Source organism: Alnus glutinosa, chromosome 9 (assembly GCF_958979055.1).
Source record: "Alnus glutinosa chromosome 9, dhAlnGlut1.1, whole genome shotgun sequence".
Lineage (NCBI taxonomy): Eukaryota > Viridiplantae > Streptophyta > Magnoliopsida > Fagales > Betulaceae > Alnus > Alnus glutinosa.
In genome coordinates, this window is record NC_084894.1 from 28,402,499 (window position 1) to 28,419,857 (window position 17,359).

Sequence of the window (17,359 nt, forward strand, 5' to 3'; positions counted from 1 at the left end):
AAAGCAAAATGATGCATGCTAAGATTCTTTTATAATAAAATATGATTCATCAAAAATAAAATATAAGGTTCTTCAAATAATGCCGAAGACTGTTACGTCAGTTTATAAGTCTATGCGGTACTTATCGTGCTAACCACATATTTAACAGCTGAATTTGATTGTGGCTGGACTGGTGCTAGGGATACTACAACTTTTATTACCAGATTCTTTACGAACTAGGGTGACAGTTTATAAATGCTGAAATAGTTACAATGACTAACTTGTCAACCATATAGTTTTAATTATTTCACTAATTATAAATTAAGATGTCAGTTCATAAATGATCATAAGCATTTTCCTTGTGGCTGGCATTAAGAACCAAAGCGCAAAAGCTAAAAGCAATTTTATTTTCCCCAAACAAGTGAAACAAGCATATCAGACACAAGAACAAAGAAAGGTGGAGAAAAATTACCCTCAAAATCAGTTGATGGTCCAAAATTACTTTATGTAAAGAGTGATTAACACATGAAATTTCATAGGCATGATCTCGATTAGTGTCGATATATAATATTCTTTACACAAATCGAAGTCCTCCATATATCTCTGTTCTCATTAGTAGTTTTCATTAAACTAGCTAATTGACATGAGTATTTCTCATTGCAACCACAATAAATTAAGCATATAAATATCATGGCATATACAGCTTGTTGCCACACTTGCATCTCCAGGCTTCGGGATAATACTCGGTGGTCACCGGGGTCCCAGGTGGCACCGGCACATGGACCGGGTTGCACGGCGTGCACTTGCCACACTTCGACGTACATCGTGGAGGTGACGAACCGGGCCCACTCAAAATCCTCATTGCCAAGCTCATTGAGGTTTCTTTCCTGCCTATGGACACCATGCTCTCTTCCTCCCTTCTCTTCTCAAATTCCTGTTCAAAACTTAATTAGACCCATTTATTATAATTAGAGCTAATAATCATACGCATATACAACTTCTGTAATACAATACTCTAACATGCGCACAATGACTCAATGCCACGTCTCCATTCCGTACAGCCATCACGCTAACGTGCGCCCCCCGAGCACACGTTAACAAGAATACAACTCAATATATATAATAAACACGGATTCCGGTTAAAGTGCTGAGAACAGCAGCCGCAAGTTACCGAGACTTCTGTGCAAAAAGCCAAAAACTACTACGGAGTTTCTTCTTCGCTAGTTCTAACGTGCACGATTTGTGATGAACGTTTAGCTGAACCTAATAGGTCTGTGACTTTTCTCAGGGTTGGGCCATGGTTAAAGGACCACCCCTCTTGGTGGCTACTTAATTATGGTGGGATAATTCCAAGGATCGGACAATTCAGGATGCAGCGTTTCTAGGCTTAGCTCTGCACCTATTTTGGTGCATTTTAGTACCATATATTTGTTTGGAGTAATAATGCAACTCTTTACACTAATTTTAGTGTCGGTTCATGTAACGCGTTTTAGGTAGGTTTCTTTTCAATTTTTTCAAGTTACTTAAAACACAATACATCTGTCGGTGTGAAATTAGTATTATAAAGAAACAAAATCCTATACATTTCAAATTAAATAGAAAAAATTTGTGTATATAACTGTGTATATGATGTTAATATTGACACATCTTGTAAAAAATTTAAATAATATAACATCATGTACATCGTTTACTGCACCAACTTTAAATCATGACTATAAAATAAATTGGGTTAAATATAATTTAGTCCCCTCAACTAACAACCATTTTTGATAAAGCACAATGAATTGACAAATGTCATGCTTTAACCCTTGAAACTACTAATTTGTTTCAAATTAGCCAAATCCGTCAGTCTTGATCGTTATGTTGGGTGAAAAATAAAATTTGACCAAAATGTTTCGAAAATACCCTTATTTTGACCATTGAAAAACCAAAATTAACCTTTGTTGGTTTTTTACTAATTAATAAATAAAAAAGGGTAATTTTGGGTTTTCAATGGTCAAAATAAAGGTGTTTTTGGAAACATTTTGGTCAAATTTTATTTTTCATCTAATATAACGGTCAAGACTAACAAAATAGGCTAAATAATAACAGATTAGCAGTTTGAAGGGCCAAATCATAACACTTGTCAGTTCATGGTACTTAATAAAAATGGATAATTGCACCATTGGTCCCTGAGATTAGTCTAAATTACAAATTACTCCTTGTGGTACAAAAAGTTTATGGAGGGTCTTTGTGGTAAATTATAATTACGAATTACTCTCTAAACTCGTTTTTCGTCCACCAAGTTAATAGAATCCGTTAGTTTTCCACGTCATATAAATAGTGAGACAACCTCTAAATATAATTTGTATTGTAATCTACTAACAAACTTTGTTTACTTGGTGGATGGAAAACGGGTTTAGGGAGTGATTTGTAATTATAGTACCACATGGACTGATTCGTAATTTAGGCCAACCCCAGAGACCATTGGTCTAATTATCCCTAATAAAAAATGGTGGAATGGAGAGAATTCTGTGGGGGTGAAGAGTAGTCTCTCTTTTCTGTTTTACTTGGGTTGGACTAAACAAGCAGCAAACTTGTACACTGTGGATTCAAGCTTTTTAGAAGACTAGACAGTCTAGGCTACTTTGATAGGACAAACTATATATAATGGTAATCAATGTACCGTGTTCTTGAAGGTCAGTTACATATATGATTCATGAAAATTTTTATAACCACTGGTTTTGGTACAAAACATAAAGGGCCAACTTACCTGAAAATGTACATCAGCCTTTGCAGACAAAGGACACGTGCTGCCTGCGTAGGAAAGTGAAAGATGATGATGATGAGGGTTAGCTAAAGATTTTGGTGAGAATTTAATAAATTTAGATGATTATAAATAATGGGTTTCTTATAAATTCATGGAAGATGCTTGATATACGGAATTAAGAGGTGGGGAGGAGGAACTTCATGAAAAATGAGAGAATGAATGAATATCATGAACCCAAAAGAGAAAATGAGTGAATTGGTTACCTTGGCATGTAGGTCTGCTGGAGCTGATGCTGCTGAACAGCGCACAAAATGAGAAGAAGAAGATGGAGAGACAGTAAAGAATAGGTGGGTATGGGTTGTTTATGGACCTTGGTCTTCTTCTCTGCCACTCCATGAACAAGAAGAACAGAGGCACTCTGTTTCTCTCTTCTGTGAGTCTTTGATATTGGATTTTACAAGCTATGGATGAGCAATAATTATGTTGGACTTGTATTTCCCACGTTCCATGCAGCTGTCATCCAAAAACCAATACCTATAACATCAAAGATTCACAGGCCTTGTGTCTCAGATCACTCTCTCTGTGTGTAGATCTCTGTGAATTTTTGGGATGTGTGAATGGTGGGGGTGGTTGTGGAGGTGGAGGTGGGAAAGAGTGGGTGGATGGTACGGCTACTTGAGATGAGTGTGGCAGAGAAAGTGTTGCAGAGAGAGAGAGATAGGGAGTAAAAAGAAGGTGAATCTATGCGGATCGTCGTCGTTTCTTAAGCTTTACCATGTTTGGGTCTTGGATTCTCTTGCAGGCTTTCTTCTCTCTGTCTTTCTACCATTCCCTGACTGAGAAATACAAAGATGACCCGAGTTCTGTTCTCTTCAGCCACCCCTTGCAGCCCACTTTTTCCTTCTTCTTCTTCTTTTGTTTTTAATCCTTCATCCTTAATTTTTGACTGTCTCTTCCTTGTTTGTTATTTTGTGGTTCAATTTTTGTATCTTTATTATTTATTTATTTATTTTTTTGTTGGTGAAATTTATCTACTACTGTTTCTATGATTAGGTTTAACTGTCACTTCCTGGTCTGTTATTTTGTGGTTCAATTTTCGCATCTTTGTGATTTGGGGTCACTCTCATTCTCTTTATAATTGTAAGTCTTGAGCTCCATGTTTGGTATAAGCATTTTTAATAATTGGGACAGAGTTTCACGAGAGATTGTCAAGTAAATGGTCTGACAGTTCAAAATTTATTTAGACAAGTGAGAAGGATCTCATATCGACTCTTTCACAATGTACTGCACAAATTATTAGCAATTTTTACTCCCGATGTTTGAGGTCAATATTCTTTTTATTATTATCTAGTCACTTTCTAAATTTTTTATTTCATTTTATTAAATTAATATTTGTCTTTAGGATTTGTGAGAATTAAAAATGTGTGAATATTGTGTTTGAAGAAGATCTTCCAACCTAATTTGGACGTAAAATTTGTGAAGAAATCTAACCCATACATTTAATTTCAGATTAGTTATAAGTTAATAATATAAACTGGTGCTTAATGCTTATGAGTTGGCAGTGTTGGAGTAATTTCATAGGAGAAATCTGCAGCATCGGACCTTGTCCCTGAGGCTGAGGGTATCGTGGTAATTTAAGGAGAGAGAACGAACCTATGAAGGTTACTAAAATAGCCCCCTGCAAAACACGTGTTAGCATCACATCGCAGTAGTACCCGTTGATCTCCGACACTTGTGGGAATAGGACGGAAACATTTAAGGGACCGATCAAATGGTTCTCTCTCCTGTCTCCTCCTGATCATCATCGAGTTATATATAGATTCCATAGGCAAGGAGGTGTGGACAAATATTGTCCCAACGCATGGCTGCATTCAGGCAGCCACGTTCAGCGGTGAATTGAAATTTTTTAAGGTAATTTTAGAAGATAATGCTTTTTAAATAGTGCAAGCACTGAAAAATAACAGGTCAAATAGAAGTAAATAAGGGGGTAATTACCTTTTTCTCATCAACTATCAGTCATTGTCAACATGTCTTCATAAACTGACACATCGACCAAAAGAGAGCATCCAACTACCAACTTTACATACTTTGCCCCCCTCCGTCAGGGAATCCCGTTAACTTGGACGGAATATTCTATTTTTGGGCGTTAATTTTGGTTTAAAGACCAAAATGTCCTCCAACAGTAATTAATAAAAAAAATATTAAAATTAATATGTTTAAAAAAGTTGAGGGCATTTATGTCATTTTTGAATTTGAGTTAGGGTATTTAAGTCTTTTTATGAATTAAACTGACGGAAGGGGGCAAAGTATGTAAAGTTGGTAGTTGAATGCTCTCTTTTGGTCGATGTGTCAGTTCATGGGGCCATGTTGATAATGACTGGTAGTTGATGGGGGAAAAAGGTAATTACCCCCAAATATAGTTATCTCATTCGGGACACTCAAAAAATACTCAATGGTCTGTACAAGTGACAGGTTCAGCATGTTAATCGTAAGTTAAATGGGGCGGCTCACATGCTTGCTAAAGAAGCACTATACCTTAGGGGGTAGCAATGTTGTTTTTTTGGAGAAAACTCCTCCTTATATTTCGGATATTATCTGTGTTGAGCGATGTGCTTAAATTGTTATTATATATATATATATATATATATATATATATATAAACTCAGCGAAAATTTACTCAAAATCCACATTTATCAATTTACTTTTTACGGGGTGAATTTCTTTGCTAAAGTTCCAAGAATAAGTCAAATGTTGGCCATCTCTATTTTGTTTTGATTTCAGTTCATTTCATTATCCGACCAAGCCAAAGTTACAGCAAATTGTGCAGGTTGCTAGTCTCTTGCTGTTGCAGCTTCCAAACAAACATGCTGGTAATTTGGGATAAGCATGATGATAATTGATATGCAACTGCTGCCATAGCACATGATGAAGCTCACGGACGGAATCAGGGCCCCGATTCTAATTTTTTTCTTATATATATATATATATTGAACATAAAATTAACGGTCTTAAATGTCGCATGTCAGATTTGAATCGTGTTAAGGTATGTATATAATACTATATATGTGAATTATAACTCAACTCGTTTAATTAAACGGGTCAGACTACTCAATTATGTTGACAACTAGTTGTGGGGTGAGAAAAGAGAGTTGGTATAGGTTAGCCTGTAGGATTGTGACCGATGGGGAGAGAGAAGGCGACATCTTCAGGCGAGGTTTTGAAAGATGAGATCGAGTGCACGTTTTATTCTCTTGCCATTTTGTGTTAACAGTAGCGAATGTGAATAAATTGTTGCGAGCGTGGGGGCTTTGGCGATGGAGACATCAGACATGGATGTGGATGTGGAGAAAAGGAAAGCTCTCTGGACAACCTTTGTTCCCATGCCTTTGTTCTCATTGAGAGGCCTTCAATGCCTTTTTACTTCTCTTCCAATTAACAACAAGAGTGCCCTTGCTGTCTCCCATGGTTCTTTAAAACAAATATATAGAAATATATGTTCCTGTTCCCAACATCAAATTGACCGTTGCCCCCACCATTACCAAGCTGGCTTATGGGAAATGTGAAGCCAACTAACTATCCTCTCTCTCTGACAGACCTCTTCTCAATTATTCAGCTTTGCATAAAGCTGGCTGTAGTCTATTTTTCTGAGTTTGACAGATGGGACTACTTTGGGTGGAATTTTATCTACAACGGTCGTAGAAAATGGTTGGAACTGGAAATTTTGCAGCCATGATAGGGGAAGCTCTCTTTAAATAGAGGAAATTGAAGGCTAATGGAAATGAATATGAAAGATAACGAGTAGAAAAAAAAATGTGAAACAAGTTGCACAACTCCCTTTCTAAATCTTCTCGGACTCATTTTGAATCAAGAGGGTCCATTATATTGTATTATGAAAAATGTTAATTAGCTAAATTACTTATTATTTTACTGCAAGGTCTTCACTAATTGAGGTGGCAATGCGATTGCCATGTCGGCCACTAAATTAAAGTAGTTGTTCATGTAGATCAAGGATGTCATGTAACCCTACAAAAAGAAAGCAAAAAAAAAAAAAAAATTGTAATTGAGGAGTGGCCGGGCAACCACTAACTCCCTACGACTTTCATGAGTAGCTAACCAACCTCTTGAGGGAAAACGGGAAGTTGGCCACCCTGATGAGCGAGATTTGGTGGTCACAACCAACTTGTTCTTCGATTTAGCACAAAGTACTTGATTAGTTTTGCAATAGATCTAGTGGTCACGACCATCCCCGCGTGGTGGTTGCCTGATGGTGGCGATCTACAAAAAGAGAGGGTTCGTGCATTATTAGTTGACATGACACTTCTATTACCGCGTAAGGTCAATACATTAATAATACAATGGGAATCACTTTTAAAAGTAAACGCCATGCATGCCCAAAACAAGTTTAGGGTTCTATCATATGCAAGCCAAATACAATTAGCCAATTGACCGGTGTTAATGTCCCAAATCATATCAATGATTCATTTCTCAATTTGATCATACTCTTGTATGGAGAAAGATTCTCATCTCAAAATATTGGACTTACAAAATGAAAGTATTTTGAGATGTTGGCAATATTTCGTAGAGTGATTTTTATTTCCAAAAAGAAAAACTTTCTTTCACAGACGATGAAAGAGATGAGAATCTTTCAACAATTAATGTACGTATATACTTAACATATCAACAATTACCAGCAAGTAACAAACAAGGTAGATGAACTTAATTAGGGCACAGGGGAGATGTTACTTGGTAGCAAAGTTTACATAAAGATGTCACTGTTATGTTATAACGTACGTTGAGGGATAGAATCTTGCCAGTAGACGCTGCAGTCAGGTGGGGGAGCATGCGCATTTGTGTGAATATTGCTGGCCTGGCTAACCCTAAACTGTAAATTTTATTCAAATTCAACAGAAAATTAACGATTAGGGTTAAAAAATTTGACCCGTTTAATTAAATAAGCTGAATTAATATTAGCCTATATATAATCTTATATATATGACTCGAAACGACACGTAACAATATTTAAGGCTTGCAATTTTGACACGACCTATAAACTTGTTAAAAAAATTTCACGTTATTTAAAAAATATAGCACCATATATACTGTTGAAGAAATTATTTGTTTAGTCTTGGATCACCCATGCACGGAATTTGATTTCTTGTAACCCAACAAGTAGATAAATTTTTCAAAACCTCTCCATGATTTAACCTACCTTTTGGATTTTGGAATATATCTTGTGGGCCTGTGGCACGTACGTACGTACATGTCGGATAATAATGTAGGGAATTTTACAATAATATTTTAGTTGAAATTTTAGATGAATGTCAAAATTTTTGAAAATTCCTTATCATGTTCTTGTTATTATATTTAGGGTTAAATATATATTTGCCTTCTGTGCTTTACGACTTTTATTTTTTGTCCCATCAGTTTCACTTTTTATCAAATTTGGTACCTGTGGTATACGAAAAGACGGAAATGGTACATCCGTTTGATTTTCCGTCCAAAACTAATGTTGACCTACGTCATTGGGTACCTAAAAATTTGAAGTCTAGAACCCAATTCTTTACACATCGTTTCCGACAACATCCAGATAACAACATGACAGAAAATGCAGTGGGTGGACGTTAGTTTTGGACGGGAAATTACACGGAGGTACTATTTCCGTCTTTTCATATACCACAGGTACCAAATTTGATAAAAATTGAAACTGAGGGAACAAAAAATAAAGGTCGTAAAGCACAGGGGGCAAATATGTATTTAATCCTTATATTTAATAGGATAGAGCTTTCCTCTTAACTCAGTTTGAGGAATTTCTTCAAACTCGATTTAAAAGTTATATTTGTTATTAGAGCATGTGATTTTCATATGCATTTTTAATAAACTGGATTAAAGCCTCAAATCTAATTTGAAGGAAAATTTTGTATTATTTTATATATTATATTTATCACTATGAATAACATGTGAGACTCCTAACATTATACATTCGTGGCATTTGGTTCAAAGAATCTAACATTCTTCCCGACATTCATATTCTCACAAGAGTGATGCTTGAGAATTTAGATTTCCAGAAATGTGACTAAACCCATATTTTGGAATGATTATGAATCTTTTGTGAATAATGAGATTGTCATTTAGTTTACTCCTGGGCATCCTCTAAGAATTATTTATTCTTTCATAAATATCATTATGTTTCTCTATTTAAGTGCATAAGGCTGTTTGATATAATATTGTTTAAAAATTAAGCAAAAAATGACAAGGAATTTTTTTTTTTTTTTATAGAAGCCACAGCTTTTCTTTCATTTCCGAATATATAAAATGTTTATCCTGTTCGGTTTATTTTCTTTTTTCCTTTTAGATTAATAAACTCTATATTGAACCAAACTTATCAAAAACACAATGTCACTCCAATGAAAACTGGATACAACTTTCAAAATAGGGAAGAAACACTCTGCAAATTAAACAGTAACTCTTTTTTTTTTTTTTTTGACATGTCCACACAAGAGGGGGATGGAAAATTTGAACTAGTGACTTTCGCTTCATAAGACGTGGTCTTCAGCCGATTGAGGTACCTCTTAGGGACAGCTAAACAGTAACTTACTGCACAAAGCAATAACCACAACAAACAAAGAAACTACACTACATTCTGAAACAGAATACAACAAAACAACACCCTAATTCCATATTACAAATTCAAATTCTGCAGCAACTTAGAGTCCTGCCTTGAACTAGAAACAACTCCTCTGGCTAAAATCTTCATTCAAACTTCCCATTTGACATGCGCCACAATCAGCTCCTCTGATGTAAGAGAATTTCCATGTAGCAAATCATTTATGTCTCCATAGATGATAGACAGTAGCTGCAAAGCTGAGTTTACACAAAAGAGCAACTAAACTTCTGCCCTTCAATTCAGAAGAGCAACAAGCGGAAACTTCCTCCCATTCCAATTTCAGATCAGTTATCAAACAAGCCTCCATTACAGCTCTCCATATCCGACAACTGAAGTTGCATTCAAAGAATAGGTGATCCTTGCATTCTTGTCTAGCATGGCAGAAAAGACATTCCATACTTCCAGGAACACCCCAACTACACAGCCTAAATAGCTAAATTAAACCAAACCACTTTCCACCAAGGAACATATCGATGACTGTTTAGTTCTTAATTTTTCCCATGAATCAGCACAATTGTAGATATCTTTCTTAGAATTCCAAATAGGGACATCAGCATCGCCCTCCATAACCACCTCAGAAAGTCGAAATTGAATGGCTGCAACACTATCCGATTGGGCTCCTGACCAGAACAACTCCCCGTTATGAATAATCGAAGAAACCTTGGCTTCCTTATTACTTGCAGCTTCATAGATTACCCTAGGACCATACTTATCAATTAAACACCGATCAGAATGCCAATTATCAAACCAAAGGAAAGTCTTCATCCCATCTCCAATTTTTAACTCGAATGAACTATTTTGCAATTTCTCTAAGATTAAGCAATTTTCTCCAATTTCACGGGCAGAGATTAGGAATGGCAACTTGCCAAAAGCTCCTGCCTTTAAGCCAATTAGTTTCCACCCAAGCTACCCATAGAGAACCTGCTTGCACAAACAGGTTCCAAATATGGTTTAGCATTGCTGCCTTGTTCCATATTTCCAGCCTCTTTAACCCCAACCCTCTCTCCTTCTTAGGAACACAAACTTTCTCTCAAGACACTTTAGCCTTAGCTCTAGAGTCTTGACACCCCCCAAAGAAATCTGTTCATCTTTTGCTCCAACAACCGGATGATCTTCTTAGGAAGTATAAACACCCGGGCCTAAAAACACTTGCAAACTAAACAAGACCGAAGAGATGAGTTGCAGCCTACTAGCAAAGGATAAATGCTTGACTAACCAAGAGTCAATTCGAGAGGCAGGTTTCCCCCCAATAATAATAAAAAGAAATCTAAAAAAAATAATAATAATAATAATAATTTTTACCCATATTTTTTTTAAATTTTTTTTTAGTTTTGACCTCCCCAAATTATTTTTTTTTTCAATTTGACCCCCCCAAAGCCTAAAAGCTCGCTCCGCCCCTATCGAGAGGAAATCTTATCCACAAGATCTTGGCAATCAACTGAGCTAAGCCTCTTTGTAATAAGTGGAACACCCAGGAAATAATTAACGAACAGGGAGAACACATCCTTAACCTGTAGAATATCCAACAACTCAGTCTTGTCCCCATCAAAAATCCCAGCACAAAATAAGGAACTTTTGGCAGGATTAGCTCTCAATCTTGAAATCTCTTCAAACTCTAAAAGAACACCCTGAATAGCTTTAAGAGAGTTCATGTTTGCTGCTGAAAAGATTAACAAATTACCAGCAAAACACAAATATTGGTTGAGATTTAGTGAGCTGCATCTAGGATGACACTTGAGATTAGGATTTGCCAAGGCCAGATCCTCAAGCAACCGAGATAAAATCTCCATAGCAAGGACAAATAAGTAGGGGGAAATAAGGTCCCTTTGTCTCAAACCCTTCTTTCCTTGAAATTATCTCACCAAAGACCCATTGAGAGAGACGGAGAAACTAGGACTTGAAATACAAACCCTTGTCCAATTCACAAATTTTCGATGAGCTCCAAAACAAATAAGGCAATGGAGGATGAAATCCCAACTCACCGAGTCATATGCCTAAATAAGATCCACTTTAAGTGTACATCGAAGAGAGCCTTGAGCCTTGTGATAGTCATTGACTAAAGCTTGAGCTAGCATGATGTTTTCAGCAATGCTCTTCATAAGTATAAAAGTCCCCTCATTTATTTTCTTTATTTTTCACCTATAATCAAATAAAACTTGTTCATTTTCATGTTTATTTATTTATGTGGAATAAAGTAGTTTTCCATTTTATATAAAGATTTAACATATCCTCATGAATACAGTGCATGTTAGCAGAATTAATATGCAGTGGAGGGAAGTCAAGAAAGGAAAGCAATTTAGGTATGTATTCCCCCGGCTGACCACGTTATTGGTTGGGCTTCCACCGGGATACGCGCCGTCTGCAGCAACAAAGGAGGCAAACCCATCTGCTAAATCTCCAATCTGGACCATCTCTAGCTGCATAACACTTTTCGTTTTCTTTCCGTCCATTTTCTCTTTCATGGAATGGGCAACCTCAACCTAACTTCTCAACCAAACAGGCCGTTAAACCACCTCTTATGCGTGGAGAAACGAGAGTAATTCTACAATTATTTTTTTTATTCCTCAAATAATGACGTGAATTTTAAAATTATAATTTGATAAAATTTTAATAATGACGTGAAATTTATTCGGCATAGATTTAAAAACACATTTTTACAAACTTCTTTTCAGCTTTTTTGTTGCTGAGTTTTTCTGTTCGGCTTGAACAAATATAACTGAAGATAATTCTCTATATATATATATATATATATATATTGCTACGTTATTCTAGCATATTGTTATTTGATGTGCTATCAATATCATCTTAATTTCAAAATTTAAATTTCTTGGATTTGGTCAGCTATATTGTATTAAATCATTGGATAATTGCACCATTGGTCCATGTGGTATGTCATAATTATTTTTTACTTTTTATGGTTCAAAAAGTTCATGGAAGGTCATTATGGTAAGCAATAATTACAAATCGATTCCTGGAGTCAAATTCCGTTAAATTTTTTGACAGATTCTGTTAAATGCCATGCCAGCGCCACGTCAAACCAATAAGAAAACGACGCGTATCCATTTTAATAAAAAAAATATAAATTTATTAAAAAATAAATAAATAATCATATTTTTTTAAAAAAACAAAAAGAAAAAAGGAAAAAGAAAAAAGGGAAGGGCAAAGGGGTGGCCCAAAAGGCCATTAGGGGCGGCTGCGTGCCACCCCTTGCTTTTTTTTTTTTTTTTTTTTTGAATTTTTTTTTTTAAAAAGTAAGTTTATTTATTTATTTTTTAATAAATTTATATTTTTTTTTATTAAGATAGACACTTGTCGCCATCTTATTGATTTGACGTGGCGCTTCCATGGCATTTAACAGAATCTATCAAAAGTTTTAACGGAATTTGACTCCAGTGATCGATTTGTAATTATTGTTTACCACAAAGACCTCCTATGAACTTTTTGAACTATAGAGAGTGAAAAATAATTATGTTATACCATAGAGACGAATGGTGCAATTATCTTTTAAATCATTCATTCTACGCCACTGGCTTGTTTTAAATTATGGTTCGTAAAAAAAAAAAAAAAAATCATAAAAATTGCAACTTGGATATGAACAATTTGGAAAATGAAAAAGTTTTCTTTTAGATTTATTTTTTTAAAATTAATTATTAAATTAACATATATAGAATACGTGATTCTAACATGCTCTAAAAATAATACTAATTTATATTAAAAATACATATGAGAAAAAGATGCTCTAAAGACATGTATGTTTAATATATTGGATTAAAAAATTTCCTTTCTAACTTTTTTTTTTTTATATACTTATTAGAACATGCTATAATTAAATATGAGATTTTTTTAATCACCCTCATTCAAAAGGCATATTTTCAACCGTTGAGATCCAATCTAGAACTCTGAGGACAAGAAAGAGCCAAAAAAAAAAATAAAAAAAAAAGTCAGTCTGGTATTGGGATGCGTGAGAAGGCTGACATAGAAGGGTAAAGAAACCCGCGTGCGGTTACTAATGAATCTACAGCGACGTTTACCGTTCATGGTAATTTGCGTGCGGCTCTTTCTTTAACAACTCCGAGAACGAATTCAAATTCAGCCAAACCTCTGAAACAGTACAGATTCCCGGCTCTGAGTTCCTCTGCCCAAAAAAAACAAGAAAATAAATATATATATATTTATAAATTCCCGGCCAGGGCCGGCCTCTCGTTTTCACACACCCAAGTCCCAAAAAGTCTCTTTACTGTGTCACTCTCACATTCAAATGAGTTTCAAGCAGAAAATGCCAACTTGGGTTTTGCGCCACAGAGTAAAAGACTTAAACTTTTGAGAACCTTTGAGAACATCATGGCTTTCATCGGAGGTAATACTTGCTGAAAGCTGAAACGTCGTCGTTGGAGTAAGGGGGGTTTTGCTCTATATCTGCAACATGTGTGTTTAGCTTGAACTGTTTGTGGATCCGAAAGTCCAAGGTTGACTCGCTGTCTCTCACTCCCTCTGGGGTTTGCTTTGTATTGTGTTTGTTTGTGCTCAAACGTGATAGTGTGTTTCTTGGGTGAGAAGCTTACACTCACTGTTTCATAGTATGCAATCGTGGGTTTTAAGGTACCTTCTTGTTTCTGTACTGAACCTTGATGCTTAAGCCACTTGGTGCCCAAAGGTTTAATCTTTGGCTAATTTCCTTCTTTTCGGCTATATTGTGTTGGTATAAACTATAAAGGCGTGTGCTTTAATTAGTTTCATATCATCTTGCTACTATTTTCGAACCTCTTGAAGCTGAAGTTTGACCATGGGCAGCCTTTGATTCTGTAGTTATCAAAGGGGTTTAAGCATAAAGCCAAGGGCTTTAGTTAGTTTGAATTTATGTTCCTTCTTTTGAGCTAGAGCTGTTATTCTCTGAAGTTGTTTAATTAATCCTAATAAAGCTAAAAACTCTAGTTTCATTTCTTTGGTATAGTGTGTTCCCTGCCACTACCACAAGATATTTAAGGCACATTACCGGGAATCCCGGTTCTTCTTGGGGCAATTTCTGGGTACTATTAAGATTTTGTACCTCACTTTCTTTATATATTAATTTTAATTTAGATTTTGGAATCTACACCTTGTGGAACTTAGAAGCGCATTAAATTAGATCTCTATCAATTTTAGGGTGTTTGATCTTTAAGCAATGGAACATGCCGCCACTAAACCCTCTAAACCCTCCTCAAACATATCAGAAATTGTCTCCAAATTCGCGAAAGTTTGTAAGTTGAGATCCATTGGTGTCTTCCCCTCTGAAAACACTAATCATCACCACCGCCACCGTCACCATCATTCTTACCGTGACCCCAATGACAATACTCCCCCATTGGGTGAGGATAGCAGCGATGCAACTGAGGAGACAGAGTGTGACAATGAGAAAATTCATCCTCAGCCCGTTGAAGTTTTGAGCAGAAGCAATGTGTATGGTGACAGGGAGATTATGAAGTTATTTGACGTAGTTTCGGCACTGAAATTGGCTTATGTTCAGCTTCAGGAAGCTCATATTCCCTACAACCCAGATAAGATTATAGCTGCTGATGAACTTGTTGTGGCTCGGCTTGAAGCACTCTGCAAGATCAAGCGTGCATGTAAGGAGAGGCAATTCACAAACAAGGCAAAGTTTGATTCCTCTGCAAGCAGTCACTTGCGAAAGGAAATTCAATTTAGTGGGATGTTGTTGGAAGAATTGAAGTCCCAAGTCAAATCTAAAAACTCTGAGATTCTTCGTCTGCGACAAGAGCTTCAGGATTTGGAGTTGGGGAACATGGGAATGGTCGAGAAGATGAGGCAGCTAAGTCTGGAGAAGAAGAATGCAAGTGTTTTGGGCATTACTACACTCGAAGACGCTTTCGAAGCTGCTTCGAGGTCCATCCATGATTTTGCAAAGCCATTAATTAGCTTGATGAAAGCTTCAGGTTGGGATTTAGATCTGGCAGCAAAATCGATTGAAGATGTAGTTGTTTATTCCAAAAGGCCCCACAAGAAGTATGTGTTTGAGGCCTACATAGCGAGGAGAATGTTTTATGGGTTTGCATCTAAATGCTATAATGTGGAAGTTGTTATGAGGTTTGATGATCCAATTGATGCTCTGGCAGAATATCCAAATTCAGATTTTGCCAAATTTTGTGCAGAAAAGTATCTATTAGTTGTTCATCCAATGCTGGAAGCATCATTCTTTGGGAATCTTGATCACAGGACATTTGTGCTGAGTGGCAAGCATCCCCGGACACCGTTCTACCAAATATTTGCAAAGATGGCAAAGTGGATCTGGGTTTTACAAGGCATTGCAGCCTCAATAGATCCCAAAGCAAAAGCATTTACTGTCCACAGAGGTAGCAAATTCTCTGATACTTATATGGAATCTGTCGAGGAGCCTATGGAACGTGCAGCTGTGGATGAAGAACAAGCTACACTTAAAGTCGAGCTTATGGTCATGCCTGGATTCAAAATTGGAGAGACATTGTTGAAGTCTCGGGTGTATCTCTCAGGTCTGAAATCATGACTTGGTACTTGTGATCGAGGTTCTTGTACTAACTGGTAATTTGACAGAACCTAATGACCTCTTGGTTTGAAAATGTTGATAATTAGCTTAAGGTAGTGGAGAAATGTTTACTGAAGTTTTTGAACCGTAGCTGGTAGCATATGGTGTGATTGGATTCACAAGCTGAGAGTTTGTAACTTCCAGCTACTAGTTTTTGGTAAATCTAAGTTGTAGACAGCAAGAACCTTGTTAATTACTTTTTGAGCTGTAAATAGATATCTTCTTAATGATGCCATCATATTACTTTTTAATTTTTTGCTGGGTGAAACCATCAGATTTAATTCATTTATCTAGCACCTACTGAACAACTTTATTCAACTTGAATGCCTGATAATGTGATCTTATGTAACGTCTCATTTAATTAAGTGGGTTAGATCTCTAAACGACTAAACCATTACCCGCAAATTTCGTGTTGGGTTTGTAGATAATATAGTTTGTGATAGAGAAGTTATGCTCATGCACTGATTTCTGTTGGAAGATTTCGCTCCTAAACTAGGATTAAAGAATCTTGATAGATGTGATATGACTTTTCAGTAAATTCTCTTATTAAAATTTTTTTTTTTTAAAAAAAGGAACCCATGACAGAGAAAGACAGGGAGGAGGAAAATCCGAAGAGACAAAGAAAAAAGAAAAGAAAAGAAAGAAAAAGAAAAAGAAAAAGAAGAAGAGAGTACGATTACAGAAACGCTATGGACTATCAACTTCATCATCGTTAGTGGAAAACAAGTCCTTGCATAGTTCTCCATAAAATCTACAAACCAAATCCACGAAAACTGGGCTCTTCAGATTCTTCCAGCAATAGAGAAGCTCCTCCACGTCCGTCAAATCCCTCACTTTCCCTTCTTGAACAATCATCTTCACCAAATAGTTCTCAAAACTCCGGCAAGCATCTTCCACTTCATCATCACCTGAGGCTTCGACCCTTTTGCCAGCCCTGCTAGCTCTCACGTAAGCCGGTGTGATAGGTGATGGAAAGAGCTTTTTGTCAGGCCCTCCACTAGATAAACTTACAAGCTCCCTTACTCTGTCCATCTCTTTCGACTTCCTCCTACTCGAACGGTAACCTGGTAGTAATGCAGTTATTCGATTCTTTGGAGGACTTCTTTCATCAACTCCGGTTGTAGTACTACGGCGAGGACGAAATCGAAGAGCTCTTATAAAGACTGGTTTTTTGAGCCTGAATTTGAAGAGTTGGAGGAATTTTCTGCATGGGTTTAGAAGCTTGGATCTTAAGGCAGCTAATGCTTTCACTTTCATCTCTAATGATTTGAAGGCTGAGTGCGGTTGAAGGTTTGATTTCTTTGTTGGGATGACGGTTGGGGGTACCAGGACCACACAGAGACAGGGACAGACAGTCTGCGAAGTGGATGTTTGTCAGGGAGTGATCATATTGTTGTTAAGAGGATGTTGG

The 17,359-nt window shown here is 36.4% G+C and overlaps 3 protein-coding genes across 4 annotated transcripts; 1 reads left to right on the top strand and 2 right to left on the bottom strand.

Moving 5' to 3' along the window:
- Positions 1-510: 510 nt before the first annotated feature.
- Positions 511-3,673, bottom strand: LOC133878253 (EPIDERMAL PATTERNING FACTOR-like protein 6). The gene is made up of 3 exons (XM_062316783.1): positions 2,992-3,673; positions 2,732-2,775; positions 511-913 (listed from the first exon to the last, which is right to left on the bottom strand). The coding sequence occupies exons 1-3, from the start codon at positions 3,122-3,124 to the stop codon at positions 668-670; spliced, it is 423 nt and encodes a 140-aa protein (XP_062172767.1). The 5' UTR covers positions 3,125-3,673; the 3' UTR covers positions 511-667.
- A 9,835-nt stretch (positions 3,674-13,508) lies between these two features.
- Positions 13,509-16,599, top strand: LOC133878460 (protein GRAVITROPIC IN THE LIGHT 1). Of its 2 annotated transcripts, none has more exons than XM_062317018.1 (2): positions 13,509-15,944; positions 16,521-16,599. In XM_062317018.1, the coding sequence occupies exon 1, from the start codon at positions 14,554-14,556 to the stop codon at positions 15,907-15,909; it is 1,356 nt and encodes a 451-aa protein (XP_062173002.1). In that variant the 5' UTR covers positions 13,509-14,553; the 3' UTR covers positions 15,910-15,944; positions 16,521-16,599. The 2 variants fall into 2 exon arrangements, with proteins under 2 accessions (XP_062173002.1, XP_062173001.1); XM_062317017.1 differs by lacking the exon at positions 16,521-16,599 and having other exon boundaries at positions 13,509-13,991; positions 14,535-16,162.
- LOC133878461 (transcription repressor OFP17) lies at positions 16,467-17,205 on the bottom strand. Its single transcript, XM_062317019.1, has one exon. The coding sequence runs from the start codon at positions 17,203-17,205 to the stop codon at positions 16,636-16,638; it is 570 nt and encodes a 189-aa protein (XP_062173003.1). The 3' UTR covers positions 16,467-16,635.
- Between the last annotated feature and the right edge of the window lie 154 nt (positions 17,206-17,359).